Here is a 14,772-nt window from a genome sequence, read left to right as displayed (position 1 = left end):
TATGCTGGGCCTTGGTTTCACCAGCAAGGAGGGGCTGGTAGGGAATTTGAAGCTCAAGGGTAGCCTTGGTTGCAGTGACCATGAAATGGTGGAGTTCAAGATCCTTAGGGCAGCAAGGAGGGTGCTCACAGCAAGCTCACTACCCTGGACTTCAGGAGAGCAGACTTTGGCCTCTTCAGGGACCTGCTTGGTAGAGTCCATGGGACAAAGTCCTGGAGGGGAGAGGGGCCCAAGAAAGCTGGTTAATATTCAAGATCACCTCCTCCAAACTCAGGGTGATGGTTCCCAACAAAGAGGAAGTCACGCAAAAGTTCCAGGAGGCCTGCATGGATGAACAAGGACCTCCTGGAAAAACTCAAACACAAAAAGGAAGCCTACAGAGGGTGGAAGCAAGGACAGGTAGCCTGGGAAGAATACAGAGAAATTGTCTGAGAAGCCAGGGATCAGGTTAGGAAAGGCAACGCCCTGATAGAATTAAATCTGGCCAGGAACATCAAGGGCAACAAGAAAAACTTCTATAGGTATGTCGGTGATAAAAGGAAGACTAGGGAAAATGTGGGCTCTCTCCAGAAGGAAACAGCAGACCTGGTTACCCAGGACATGGAGAAGGCTGCGTACCCAATGACTTTTTTGAGTTAGTCTTCACCAGCAAGTGCACTGCCCAAGTTGCAGAAGGCAGGGACTGGGAGAATGAAGAAGGACCCATTGTAGGAGAAGATCAGATTTGAGACCGTCTAAGGAACCTCAAGGTGCACAAGTCCATGGGGCCTGATGAGATGCATCTGTGGGTCCTGAGGGAACTGGTGGATGAAGTTGCTAAGCCACTATCCATCATCTTTGAGAAGTTGTGGCAGTGCAGTGAAGTTCCCGCTGACTGGAGAAGGGGAAACAGAATCTCTTTTTAAAAAGGAAGTCACAGGGAACTACAGGCCAGTCAGTCTCACCTCTGTGCCCGGCAAGATCATGGAGCAGATCCTTCTGGAAACTATGCTAGGGCACATGGCAAATAAGGAGGTGATTGGTGACAGCCAATGTGGTTTCACTAAAGGAAAACCATGCCTAAAGCATTTGGTGGCCTTCTTTGATGGGGTTACAGCATTAGTGGATAAGGGAAGAGCAACTGACGTCCTCTACCTGGACTTATGCAGAGCATCTGACACTGTCCCACATGACATCCTTGTCTCTAAATTGGAGAGACATGCATTTGATGGATGGACTGCTTGGTGGATAAGGAATTGACTGGATGGTCGCACTCAAAAAGTCACAGTCAACAGCTTGATGTTCGAGTGGAGACCAGTGATGAATGGTGTTCCTCAAGGGTCGGTATTGGGAACAGTGCTGTTTAAAATCTTTGTCAGTGATGTGGACAGTGGGATTGAGTGCACCCTCAGCAAGTCGCTGACAACACCAAGCTGTGTGGTGCAGTGGACATGCTGGAGGGAAGGGAAGCCATCCAGAGGGAGAGGTCAACAAGGCCAAGTGCAAGGTCCTGCACCTGGATCGGGGCAATCCAAAGCACAAATAACAGGCTAAGCGGAGAATCGATGGAGAGCAGCCTTGAGGAGAAGGACTTCAGGGTTTTGGTTGACAAGAAGCTCAACATGACTCAGCAATGCGCCCTTGCAGCCCAGAAAGCCAATCACATCCTGGGCTGCATCAAAAGAAGTGTGACCAGCAGATCAAGGGAGGTGATTCTCCCCCTCTAGTCTGCTCTGGTGAGACCTCACCTGCAGTACTGTGTCCAGCTTTGGGGCCCTCAGCATAAGAAAGACCTGGACCTTCTTGAGTGGGTCCAGAGAGGGCCACAAAGATGATCAGGGGCTGGAGCACCTCCCTGGTGAGGACAGGCTGAGATAGTTGGGGTTGTTCAGCCTTGAGAAGAGAAGGCTCTGGGAAGACCTTATAGCGGCCTTCCAGTACTTAAAGGGAGCCTATAAGAAAGGTGGGGAGGGACTCGCTATCAGGGAGTGTAGTGATAGGATGAGGGGTAATGATTTCAAATTGAAAGAGGGAAGATTTAGATTAGATATTGGGAAGAAATTCGTCACTACAAGGGTGGTGAGACGCTGGAACAGGTTGCCCAGAAAAGCTGTGGATGCCACCTCGCTGGAAGTGTTGAAGGCCAGGTTGGATGGGGCTTTGAGCAACTTGGTCTAGTGGAAGGTGTCCCTGCCCATGGCAGGGGGGTTTGAACTAGATGATCTTTAGGGTCCCTTCCAACCAAAAACATTCTATGATTCTATGAAATAACAGTTGGAAACTGTATGAGTACAATTAAAACATTTGCCTCAAGCTTTTGTAATCCAAATTGAGAAGTATTATGCCACTGTATGAAAACTAAAAGTGCATTTGATAAAAGAGTAACAATGCTGATAGCATTTTCCAAGCCCGAGGACATTTTAAAGAGAAAAATGTAAAAGCTGAACAGTAATTAAATTTTGGAATTTCTTCCATTTTCAATAAACAAATATATCTGTTAGGGAAGAATCTGCTTTTTCTGAAATATTATATAATAATAAATACAGTGTTTGTGTACTTTACTAGTACTCAGTTTTAAATGTTTTTCATTAGTTGCCTCTACAAAAACTTTCGATTTGAAATGAATGCAATAAATTTGTTAATAAGCCTCATCACCATCCAGTTTATTTTACAATTGGTATCATTTTACTTAGACAGTTGCAGGACTTAATTGTGTTTATTTTATAAAGCTTGCAGAATTCTGTTACTTATACTGAAAAATATTATGGCATCAAAATGCAGACAGTTTTAGAAATCCCTTATATCAACATCTTTTGAGTAGGTTTACTTAATAATGGTAAATAACTGGTAAATAGTAAAAAAACCTACCTCAAACACATAGAGTAATTTGATGAAACTTCACTTTCTGCATTGTGAATCACATATAAAATAGTATAAGGGGTTAGCTTTAGCCAGCTGAAGAAATTTTTAATACAGTCCTTGTTCACAGGAGCAGTGGTGATATGTGGCAGTGAAAGCAGTACTCCTATATTATCTATATATTTGTGATATATAATTGCAATGTACATTTCAATAATTGTACCCTTTATGACATTTATCACTAGATGACCTAATATTTTCCTACAGATTTTACCATTGTTCACATTATACCAATACATTGTTTCCGAGATTTGTAAGGACCCAGCTAAATGTATTGAAGGAAGAATCTTCAAGGTAATAAAACATATGTTTTTTGTGTTTTTTTCATTTTTGTTTTTAGAAGTGAAACAAACACCTAACTTTGAGATTTCACTTATTTACTATAAAATGTAAAAGATTTCTTTCCATTGAATAACATTCTCCGTCAATGGACTATTCCAGCAGTCAAATCTACTTGAAAATTACCTTTGAATACATCTTATTTTGAGCAAAAGAATAATTGAAAATTATTTAAATCAAAAGCTCTGTTATTTTTTCACAGATTAAGGTACTCACAGATATAGGCTTTTTTACGGAGGCCTTTCATGAACTGTCTTTGCTTTACTGTGGAGAGAGAATTCCGTGGAAAATACCTGCAGGATACAGAAAAATTGAACAAATGAAGGTAAACACCAGTAAAGTATAACTTGGAACTATAGCACTCAATTCTCTTCATGAAACTGCTCATACTCCATGTCTGCGATTTATTACACATTCCTAAAAAATTCCTTTCTTTCAATAGGCAGGTCAAATATTAGGCAATGAATGGCACTTACTGAACAGCAGGAACAAAAATAACTTTTGAATCACACACATTGTCTGTTTTATACAGCGAGTAATGCAGATAATACTGTTGAAAAAAAGAGTGTGTGATTTCATATGTAGACATTAAAGACATGGATAGAATTCTTGCCCCATTAATGGCAAAATTCCCACTGCCCCAGCCAGGAGCAGGGCAGCGGAGGGCGAGCTGGAGCAACCCCCAGCCCAGGGCATCGGGCACCTCTGTGGAGCCAGGGGCAGGCCAAGGCCGGGCTGGGCCATCAGCCTGCAGGTGGGGGTCAGGACCAGGCCTGGTAAGGAGAACTGGACTCAGACACAGCCCCAGGATGGACGCACAGGGCTGTGGTGTCTGGCTGAGGCTGAGCTGGGATCTGGCCCACCGATGGGCCTGGCTGAGGGGGCCCGTGGCAAGGCAGGGCTGTGGGGAGCTGGAGACCAGCGCTGCTGTGGCCTCGCTGGGGCAGGGGCTGATGGCCCCGGGGGGCTGACATGGGGTTGTTGGCCATGGGCAGGGTGAGGGGAGCCCCAGGAGATGTTGGGCAGTAAGAGCTGTTGGTGCCCTCAGAGCCCTGATGGTCACATCAGCTCAGGTCAATGTCTTTCATCTTCTCCACGTCTAAAGCCAAGTGATCACTAATGTGCTACAAGGTTTTGAAGCTGTTAACAATTGACCTGGGCTTCTCTGACTTGCCTATGAGCATAGCTGTGCAGACAGATAGAGTCCAGAGCTGTATTGGCAAGCCTCCCCCATAACAATTACACAGCCTTTCCTTGTTTTTCAAGTACATACCTAAATAATCTAATGAGTTATTGCTGGATGGATGGAATCAAGGTCTCCCTTATCTGAGTGGTGTTTTTGGGTAGGTGTCACCCTATGACAAAATATTTGTGCCAGCACTAGGGAACAGGGCTGAACATGCGGTAGAAGACTAGTGGGACAGGTAAGGACACCTCTTTTGACAGCAGCATGGATTTAACTCTGTTGTACAGCCACATTCTATGCATGCAATAGAGTGATATTTCTAATCTGGTGATAATTACAGGCTAGTGCTGAAAGGTGAATTCCTAACCCACCTCCATGACTTCACATTTGCGTCCCTTACCCTGTGTTGTAGACAGTGAAGCTGGCACTCCAGAGCAAATGGAGTTTAAAGAGCTGATTTGAAGGGAAATTTCCCCTCTCCCACCTCACCAAACCCTGAGAGGGAGTTTCCAGGTGACTCAAGGGCTGACTGTCCTTACATTGCAGCCTCACAATGGCTATAACCAGCACAGAGCAGCTGTAGCTTTTTTGGCAATAGCCAACAAATCAATGTCTAAGATAATTAATAAGGGAATAATTGCAGTTACATTTATGATAGGACGTCAAATGTTTAAATTTAAAACCAGAAATGTGTACAAGCATTCCTCCTAGAATAACCTGCAGTGAGACTAGATTTTAAATGAATTGTGAACTTCATAAAAAGCAGAATTAAAAAATTTGTCAAAAAAGGTGACCTTTTCAATTTGCCAATGACACATTCATGCTAACTATTTGAGAAGATAAGAAACTGAAATCCAGTGATTTTCCCTAGACCACAAGCTACATTACATTCTCACTAGGTTGAGCCATAAAGAGTTATTGACATCGTCACTGGAGTTGATTGTGCAAAGCTTCCCTGTTCATAAATACAGTAGAATGCATTTACCCCTTGATTCTATTCAGGTTAAAATGCATCTTTAAGTCCTTTCCTTAATTTGTATATTGTCTGAAGAGCTCATAGAGTTAGGATGAAGGTTGATTTGTCACTTGTTTTTTTCTAACTGGATTCACAGGTGAGTGCTCAGGTGAATAGCAGAGGAGGTTCAGCATTAGGTCTCTGGTTAGGGTGTCGACGCATGTAGAAGCTAAGTGCTTGCTGGATTTCTGCGCAGCTCTCAGAATAAGAAGGGCTCATCTTCCAGGGAATGACAGAGATGACAGAACGCTACATTTGGAGTATAGAGTTAATAAATGCATTAATAAAAACTACATAGAACCCAAGTGACAGTTATGTGTAGAGCTCTCAGTTATGTCGAAGGCTGGAAATGATCTTTACCTCTGCCTTTTCCTTCCCCTCAGTAGACTGATTTATCTCCTGGTGAAAAGTTAAAGGGTTTTTGAGCAAGGACTAGAATTAGGGTTAGGGTTCAGAAAATTGAAGAACATATAAGTGACGAAATAGTTGTTTTAAGAGCCCTCAAGGAGGCTGACGTCTCAAGTTCATCTTGACTTTTAGCTCTCGTTTTCATTCCATTCACAGATCTGTGCTCTGGTGAATAGCAGAGGAGGCATGTGCTAAGTCTGGAGTTAGGTTTGGAGTTCAGAAACGTAAAGAACATAAAGGCAATTGATGCTTGGTGTCTATATGGCTCCTAGATTTTAGAAAAGGATTTTTGTTGGTTTATGGCTTTTTTTCCCCTTGCTTCAAGTTGAAGAATCCTGGCAAATGGCATAGGTGTAGGGATGGTTTTTTGGGTCTCAGTGTATGGTTCAGAAATGTAAAGCCTGTAGAAGCCAAGTAATTGTTTGTATTTTCAGAGCCTTCAAAGTGTAGTTGGAAATGCACTACCCTTGTCCGCACTTACCCTTGCTAACTCACTTATTTTATACTCATATTGTAACACATTACTTGTTTTTGGTTTTGCCCATTTTACAGGCCTCACAGAAGTTTGACTCCTCAAAATCTCTCCTGTCTGTTACAAATTTACAGGTAAAAAAGAATCTGAACGAGCTAAAAATTTTATGCCAGACATAAATATTTATTTCCCTGGCATCAGGTAGAGATTATTTGGTTCAGAAAATGTACTTCTTGTTAGTAAAAAACAGTAAACAGAAAACATATTCTCCTCAACAGTTTACCATTTCTTAAATTTTAAATATTATGGCTGACCTGTCGTGGGAGAGGCAAGTACCATTATCATCATTTTTCAGATAGGAGACCTAATACGTATCATGCTATCACAGAATCATAGAATCATAGAAGAGTTTGTGTTGGAAGAGACCTTAAATATCATCTAGTTCCAACCCCCCTGCCATGGGCAGGGACACCTTCCACTAGACCAGGTTGCTCAAAGCCCCATCCAACCTGGCCTTGAACACCTCCAGGGAGGGGGCAGCCACAGCTTCTCTGGACAACCTGTTCCCGTGCCTCACTACCCTCACAATGCAGAATTTCTTCCTAATACCTAATCTAAATCTTCCCTTTTTCAGTTTGAGATGTAAAAATCTGTAACTCGTCTGTGCAAGGCATACTAGTAAAATTAATCAGGTTTTGTCATAATATGTAGGGTCTGGTGTTTATCTTGCTAAAATACTCAGAACATAAATCATCTAACCTTACAATTTCTATCAATCAGTGCTGTCTTCACAGATTTGTCCTAATTCAGATTGGGGTTGAAGTCCATTTTGGGGGGGGGAGGGGAAGAAAAAGTGAATGTGTAAACCACTTAATGAACAGTCATTTCTCATTTTGATTAAAATCACATGTTCATCAACAACATGTTTTTTGGTTTTCAGTTTTAATAACTTTCTTTCATTTGCCTTGTCACAGATCCATTGAGCCAGTAGCAGTAAATGTTAGCAGAATGTGGAAAAGAAGCTGTACCATAAAAACAAATTGATAAAGTAGAAAAAAAATACACTTTTCCCCTTCACTTTTCTCTTTTGTTTACAGTAAGCTTTTGTGACTCCTACAACAGTCAATACTAGAAGACAGAAATGAGATGTCTTGACAGCTTTTGATCTCACTAGTTTCAGATTTATTTTGAAGTTGTGCTTTATCTTGAGCTTTTGATTTGAACACTTCACAGTCTATACAGGGCTCTTATTGGTATCCTTATGATTTTGTAAAGCTGTGTAGACTTTCAACTTCTAAATTTATTAATCTAAAGTGAGAATATTAAACTCAAGATAAAACAAGGTTGCTATAATGAATAACAAAAAGAGTCTATGAAATATGCTAGAACGGACTGATACAAGAATTTTTTTCCTTGCTTAATCTTTCTAGTTAGGATGAATTGTAACAAGAGACTTTCCTTTGAGTTGAGATTTCTGAACTACAGATTTACTCACATACTTTTTGTGACCACCTTAGCTCAAAGGGTGCTATGGACAATGCAGAAAACTAGAACTCACACAGAGTAATAGCTGTAACTTCACAGATGCACCTTCTACTGGAAAACTGCCCACTGAGGCTGGAGCAAGTGCTATTAAGGGGTGAATTAAGTTTGGAAAGGAAAACAGCAACTCATCCTTAATGACTAAGAACATATTACTAATATTATTCATGTTAATTGTTGATAAACATGATTATTAGTAGAAGCAGAATGTGCCTTGAACAAGAAAAATGTAAAATATGTCATTTCAAATAGTCCAATTGTTAACTTTCTTGTAGGTACTCGAAGGCATATTTAATTGGAGTCTGTCTTTAACAATGGTGCCACTGTGCAACCAACAAACTATGAATAAATTAACCTTAGCCAAAATGCATTTCATCATTTGCCTTTCTGCCACAATAAATAATTTACCTGAAAAAGTGGAAAAACACATCTATTCTGTTGATAACAATAGCTTGAAGGAGCCAAGCAGAATTACAGCATCGAATGTAAAAGGTAATTATAAAGGTGGTGGAAAAGTGCATTTATTCTGCAACTTGTTTCAAGCATAGTTTTTCCTCTTTTAAATGCCTATGCATTAATGTGTCATACTGTAAACAATATTCATATCTAATGTTGCTGAAAAAATAAGTCATTATTGAAATAATAAGCATTAAGATTTTCAAGGCGTTTTTAGCTAGTATCTTTAATATTATTAGAACTATATTACATTATGCTTCACTTGTTTTGATACTGAAAGTCCCAATTACAAATAGAGAAAAAAGGGGCATATTCTTCAAATTACTGAGAATGCTTTGATTCTGCATCTGTTATCATAGAACCATAGAGTCGTTTAGGTTGAAAAAGACCTTTAAGATCATCAAGTCCCACTGTTAACTGCTGAAATTTCATCTGAAATGTATTTGACAGTTGATGCTGATAAGAATCCAAGACAACAGGAACAAAGAGGCATAGTGGTGCAGCTCGTTGACTGTAAAGATGAATTAAATATGGCCATGCTGAAGGTAATTTTGGTTTTTAGGAAAAAAGGCTTAAGAAGCTGCAGATTCTTCCAAAAACATTATTAATGTCTTCAATGTAACAGAAATTATGACAGGAGGACGGCATGAAGAAGGGGACTAGGAATTTCTGTTCCTAATCTGACTGTAATCTCATTAGCCATACATCATGTTTGGTGGTTTGGTGCAGTTTTTCAAACGGTCTCTATGGGAAATATTGTCATAATTAGATCCCAGTATGACTGTTTCAGCAACAAGAGAAAGACTGAATGGGATTTCAAGGATAAATCATCTCCTTTCAGAGGGTAGCGCCTGCAGAACACATCAGAGACTCTTTGATGGGGCAGTAAGCTCTACAAATAAACGGAAAACCATTCTCTACTGTGTGTGAAATGCCTCACATTTTTCATGTTCCTCTTTCTTTATTTTGGAGAAAACGTACCACAGCTTGTTAGCTTCTTTGTTTGAACGGGTTTTGTTTGTTTGGTTTTGATTTTAGTTTTTGTTTTGTTTTACTTAATTGTAAACTTTATGCTTGGCAGTTTCACATCACAAAAAAGCCTAAAACCGAGGACTGGCATATTCTTCTTTCAGAGGGGTCTTTCACTTTGGAAGTATCTACTTTTGGCCATTGTTACAAACAAAGCAATGTACAAAACACATCTGGAGAAATGGAGGATGGTTTTGTGTGGGAATTGGTATATGCCATACACTAGAAACTTGAAAGTTTTGGTATAGCTTGGAAATAATTTGAAAACAGCATCTGGAAAAGAACTAAAATAGAAATGTTAAATTAATTTGAGTGGGACTTGTTTAAGAGACATAATATATTTCTTACCCTTCTGATCTTTCTTTAACCATTCTTTTTTTTTTTTTTTTTTTTTTTTTTTTTTTTTTTAAGTAGAGCTCTGAATCCAATGAGGAACCTGGTCAAAAAAGATATTGGATGATACAAAACTTTGAATTATTTTTGAATTCTGCTGAAAGCTCCATGATTAAGATTTTATTTAAAATTAACTTTCTTTTAGATTTGTTTTTCACAGCTTCTTACAGCTTTGTTTGTCAGAAAGACTGTAAATTGCAGTTGAACTTTCAGGATACATACTGCACTCAAAGATCTGCTAAAGTATAGATAGAAAAGAATGTAATACTACTTGCAACATCTTTAATGTTGTATTTTAGTGCTGTATTTTATTGTTTAAAATTACTAAGCATAGTAAGAAATACAGTATAAAACTATCTAGTATAGCTATGAGATAAAGACAAGAATTAAAAATTATTGAGTAATATTGCTAAACCTTAAAATATATAGTTAAGCATAAATTGCACCACTACAGGCACAGTTAAGGTGTTAATTGTTAAAAATTCAACACATTGAATCTGTAAATCTGAAAAAAGCAAAATCACACCCACCACCCACACCCCACCCCACCCCAGCCCCCCTCAGTTACATTGTATTCAAGTTGATTTGTTTCAGGATGCAGTGATAGTAGGTTATAACAGAATAACATACTTTTAAAGAAATTGTTTCTTTCTTTCATTATTTTTTGAAATTATACAATGCTGTGTTCTTCTCTAGGGGATTTTATTGACAGAAGCTGAAGAAACTCTTAGCCATCTTGTACAGAACATACAGGACAAATATGACGGGGAGATATCTGGGTGTTCTGCTGAAGATTTAGAGGCTCTTACTGAGGCCAAACTTCAGCTTGCTGCTATTTCTCAGCAAAGACATCAAGCAGCTTTCAGGTAGGTAATATTATGAACAACCATATGTTGCACAGCCTTGACTACAGAAGATTAAAAAAATATCCAGCAATTTTTTCTTTGAATATGTCTACATTAATATTCTAAATCTTAGCAACCAACCATAACAACCCCACTAGTATATCTACAAAGGTAAGTTACGCTGGCATTTCATTTTTTATTATTGCTTTATTTTACTTTTTAAAAGATCATTAGTTATTTGCCTATGATTTCTCTGTGAGGTGTTTTTGTGATACAGTGTTATGCAAAAAACAAAGAAAAAGCTGCAACGGTCACTGTTTTTGTTAAAGTAAAAGTCTTGATATGTTAGGTCATGGGTTTTTATATAATTTTAAAGTGTCTAGCAGAGCACTAATGTTCTCTCTGAACTACTGAATTCTACTTTGTTCTAGAACGCCCTGTGTTGCTGCCCTAAAAGAACATTTCCTCATGATTAACTTCTTGGTGTCAAAATGTTAAAATTATATTTTTAAGATTAATTTAATTAAAAAGCATTGATGTAACAACATTTTAGAACAGATTTTAGCTGTCATTAATTATATTATTAGTGATAGTGTGTAAAATACTGTTGTATTTACATGATCTGCCAGATATTTTCTCCAAATTATAATTTCCAAATTCCGTCATTCTTCAAGGTTCTTTTGGAGAATTTAGTGAAATTACAGTTGTGCTGTTCGTTGAATATATGGGGAATACAGAAATATATTAACTCTTTGCAGATGTTAAATTCTGAATATTGTTTTGATCTTTTAGCTAGGAGGATTCTTCTGTTCAGCATACCTATAATTTTAAATTAATTTGTGTAAGAAGCCTGTAGTTTAACAATACATAATTTTTATTAGTGTCAAGCTCTTTTTATCTGATTTTTTTATTAGGTTCAAAAATCTTTGAGGGTACAAAATGCTAACTAGAGGTGCAGCATATAGAGGTGTAGCACTGTCGCTTGCCACGCTATATTGAGGGTATATTGGGTAGAATGTAATCAGTATTTGGAACTTTTGTTAGGTCTAATCTGACTAAACAGACCAAAATTATTACAGTAAATCTTGCATTATATAGTAAGCACGAAGCAAAATTAACACTTTTTATTGTTGGAATACTGGTGAAGATTGCTGTAACACTTACTGATGAAGTGGCAGGTGATTCAGCAGGCCAACAGATAAACCTGTCTCAGTGGGTTTTTTTTTTTCCTTTTTACCAGTTAACCAAAATGAAATGTTTTCTTCTACGTCAAAAGCAAACTGTCTTCCTTCTGCCAGCTGACTTAGGTGACTAAACAAACCTCCGCATCAGATAGCCTTTGAATAACACAATTCCTTTTTAGCTGCTATGGTACAGCAATAAGAAAAATAAAATGAGTAAAGACAGGAGCTTCACAGTGCTGTATAGACCACTGAACTGAAAACAGTAAGAGCACTGCAGCATGGTCTTTCACCAAAGTTTTGTTTATGTTATTTTAAAAGATAGAAATTTCCCAAAAGTTCAGATATTAGGACTGTAGTAATTTAGTAGTAATGTCATTACTGAAGATGTGAAGTAAGAACTTGTAGGCTATTTGTGGACATTTCTCAGCATGAAATATTAATTTATTTCAGGGCCTTTTGAATTAGATTAATCTACCACAAATTTGTCAAAGAGAAAACAATAAATCACTGGACAGTGACCTAATCATGCTTTTGAGTGCCATGTGGATTTTATAAAATGACTATATGAGTAACTAAGGACCAGTACGCAGACTTATGAAATACCTTGTGCATAAAACCAGTGTAGCTTGATACTAGGCTTGGTAAAACCTGTATTAGCAGAGTTCTGACCCAAACCTTCTCACCCTGCTACACTGGTTCCAGTATGCAAGCCACTTTCAGTGCAGGATCCTTCTTTTTGACATGCAGTTATATCCTAGAGTTTAGTGTCTCTCTTGGTTTATAACTTGTCTCAGAATGAGGAAACTTTTTTAGAGTATCAAGGGTTCCAATGACTGTCAAGCATTTTATGGATCATTTTCTGGGACTCTCAAATTTTTGCTGGGCCTTATATATTGACAGTGGTCAGATAGCAGGAAAAAAACCCCACCAACAAACAAAGCAAGGGTTTGGGTTTTTTTAACCTATTTTACAATTTTATTGCACTACCATCCATGGAAACTGCTGATATATCTGCCCCAGATACAAATGAAACATTCCTTCAGACAGCTGAATGTTTCCTGCCTGCCAGCCTAGAAATCAAACTTTGCATGATATTACAGAAATTCATCATTTTTTTCCTTTGGTAGAACGACTTAGTGGTGAAATTGTTATAGTCAGCTGTGCTTTCCTATTTTGATCATCTTGTCACTTTCTGATTCAGCTGATAAAAGGATGTGTATTTTGTCAAGGGAAATATATAGACCCATCACTCTTGTTGACAGCAGAAGAGGGTCACAAAAATTTCATCAAGGGAAGCTTCTACATTACAGCTTCTGTCTTGCAAAAAATTTATGCCTCAGAATAAGTTTATGTATAGGACTAATTCCATTAATCTCAAGGAGAGTACTTACATGGTGTCCCCCCTATTATGTGAGTTTTCTAGTTACCCAAATACACAATGTATGTGCTTGTCTGCTTATGTGAATACCTTACTGCTTTAAACAATACATATATGAATCTTTGGGCTTGTGGTCTACATTTTACTCATGAAATTTTTATGTATCCATGTAGGTAAAAATGGTCTCATTTTCAGAATAGCTAAATGTTGACAACAGCAGTTAACTGGAGGCAGTGGTGCTCAGGATGGTAGGATTTCTTAAAAGCCTCTATATACTTTTGCGTGCTTCAACTTCTCCAACTTATTTGAGAAATATTAGCCATAGCATCTCAAACAACATTTTGAAAAACTTCAGGCTTTGCTGTAATTTTAACTCTGATGCCTTGTTTCAGGAGAAAACTCTTCTTAATAAAAAGAAAGAAAAGCAGTTGGCATACTTCATTGCATTTGCCTTACCGTCTGTTGCTTTTATAAGCAAATTCTGTTTCCTTTTTCCCACTGTTACAGAGAAGGTTATCATCAAATTCAACATTGATTTATTCTGGTTTCATTTTTTTGAGTAAAACTGAGGTAAAGGGATGATGAAGGAGACTCATAGGGATTGAATCCTGAGAGCTGAAAGGCAAGATATTAACAGTTTTGGTTCTCATTGTTACTTTGGGGTCTATTTGTGCTGAATTGGTGTAATCCATCCAGGCCTGCATCGCAAAACAGCAAACAAGATAGAATCAGAAATGACAAGGAGACTTTAACTACCCTCTTATCTCTGGAGGTTATCCATCCTGTGGTTAGATACATCTTGGCAGAATGATGTGAGTAATTTCAGAGTAGTGCAGCTCTTCTGACTTCTTTGTGTGTGAATCAAGAACTTTGCCTTTACAACAATTAGCCTAGAACTTCTCAAAAGCAGTAAATTAACATAAAGCCTGAAACTTTCTTGCATTAAAAGCTCTTTAGTGTTCTGGCAGTGTAAAAAGGACTTAAAGTGTTCACATATTATTTTTTTTTTCTTTTGTGTCATAGCAGCCAGTCTCTATGTAAGGAAAGTCTCTCTATATAAAAAGACAGCATAGATGAGAATTTTAGTTACACACTTTTAAGAAATAACCTGCTGGGGAAAAAAAAAAAAAAAAAAAAAAAAGAGGTGATACCCTTGGGTACTTTTGGATCATTAGGAAAATACATTTCAAGTGGTAAAGAATAAGTAGAATAGTAAAAAAAAAAAACAAACCAACCCCAAAAATGTTTCAGAGAAGAGGTAGGAAAGTAGAGATTTACAGAGATAGGGGAAAATGTACAATTAGAGATGGAAGACTAATAACATGAGACATTGGCTTTGGCAGTTCTCAGAATACTTTGAGTAGCTTGTTCTTTGGGCAACAAATCCTGTTGTGAAAAAGATCTTCTCACTATGTTGTTTTTGCAAGTGTCTTCATATCATGAAAATAACTGTATTCACAAAGTCCACTGTTGTAGCTATACATTTTTACAGATGTCATGAAAATTGAACAGTGTATCTGAAACCTTTAAAAAGACAGCATGAAAAAGAAAAAAAAAAAACAAACCCTAGTAGTTAATATCTTAAGAAACCTGACAATATTTTGAGATCCCAACTCACAATGAAACA

The 14,772-nt window shown here is 38.1% G+C and overlaps 1 protein-coding gene across 1 annotated transcript in view; it reads left to right on the top strand.

The window, feature by feature from the left end:
- Nucleotides 1-14,772, top strand: part of CFAP54 (cilia and flagella associated protein 54) — a 119,634-nt gene that overhangs the window by 77,432 nt on the left and 27,430 nt on the right. The window contains exons 48-53 of the mRNA XM_086461804.1: nt 3,106-3,192; nt 3,440-3,562; nt 6,399-6,452; nt 8,136-8,352; nt 8,767-8,861; nt 10,435-10,604. Of these exons, the coding sequence (XP_086317930.1) occupies nt 3,106-3,192; nt 3,440-3,562; nt 6,399-6,452; nt 8,136-8,352; nt 8,767-8,861; nt 10,435-10,604 (746 nt within the window). The remainder of the gene's footprint in view (nt 1-3,105; nt 3,193-3,439; nt 3,563-6,398; nt 6,453-8,135; nt 8,353-8,766; nt 8,862-10,434; nt 10,605-14,772) is intronic.

Source organism: Leptosomus discolor, chromosome 1, assembly GCF_034619465.1.
Source record: "Leptosomus discolor isolate bLepDis1 chromosome 1, bLepDis1.hap2, whole genome shotgun sequence".
NCBI lineage: Eukaryota > Metazoa > Chordata > Aves > Leptosomiformes > Leptosomidae > Leptosomus > Leptosomus discolor.
Note: the sequence above shows the minus strand (reverse complement) of the source record. Positions and strands in the feature narration are given on the sequence as shown.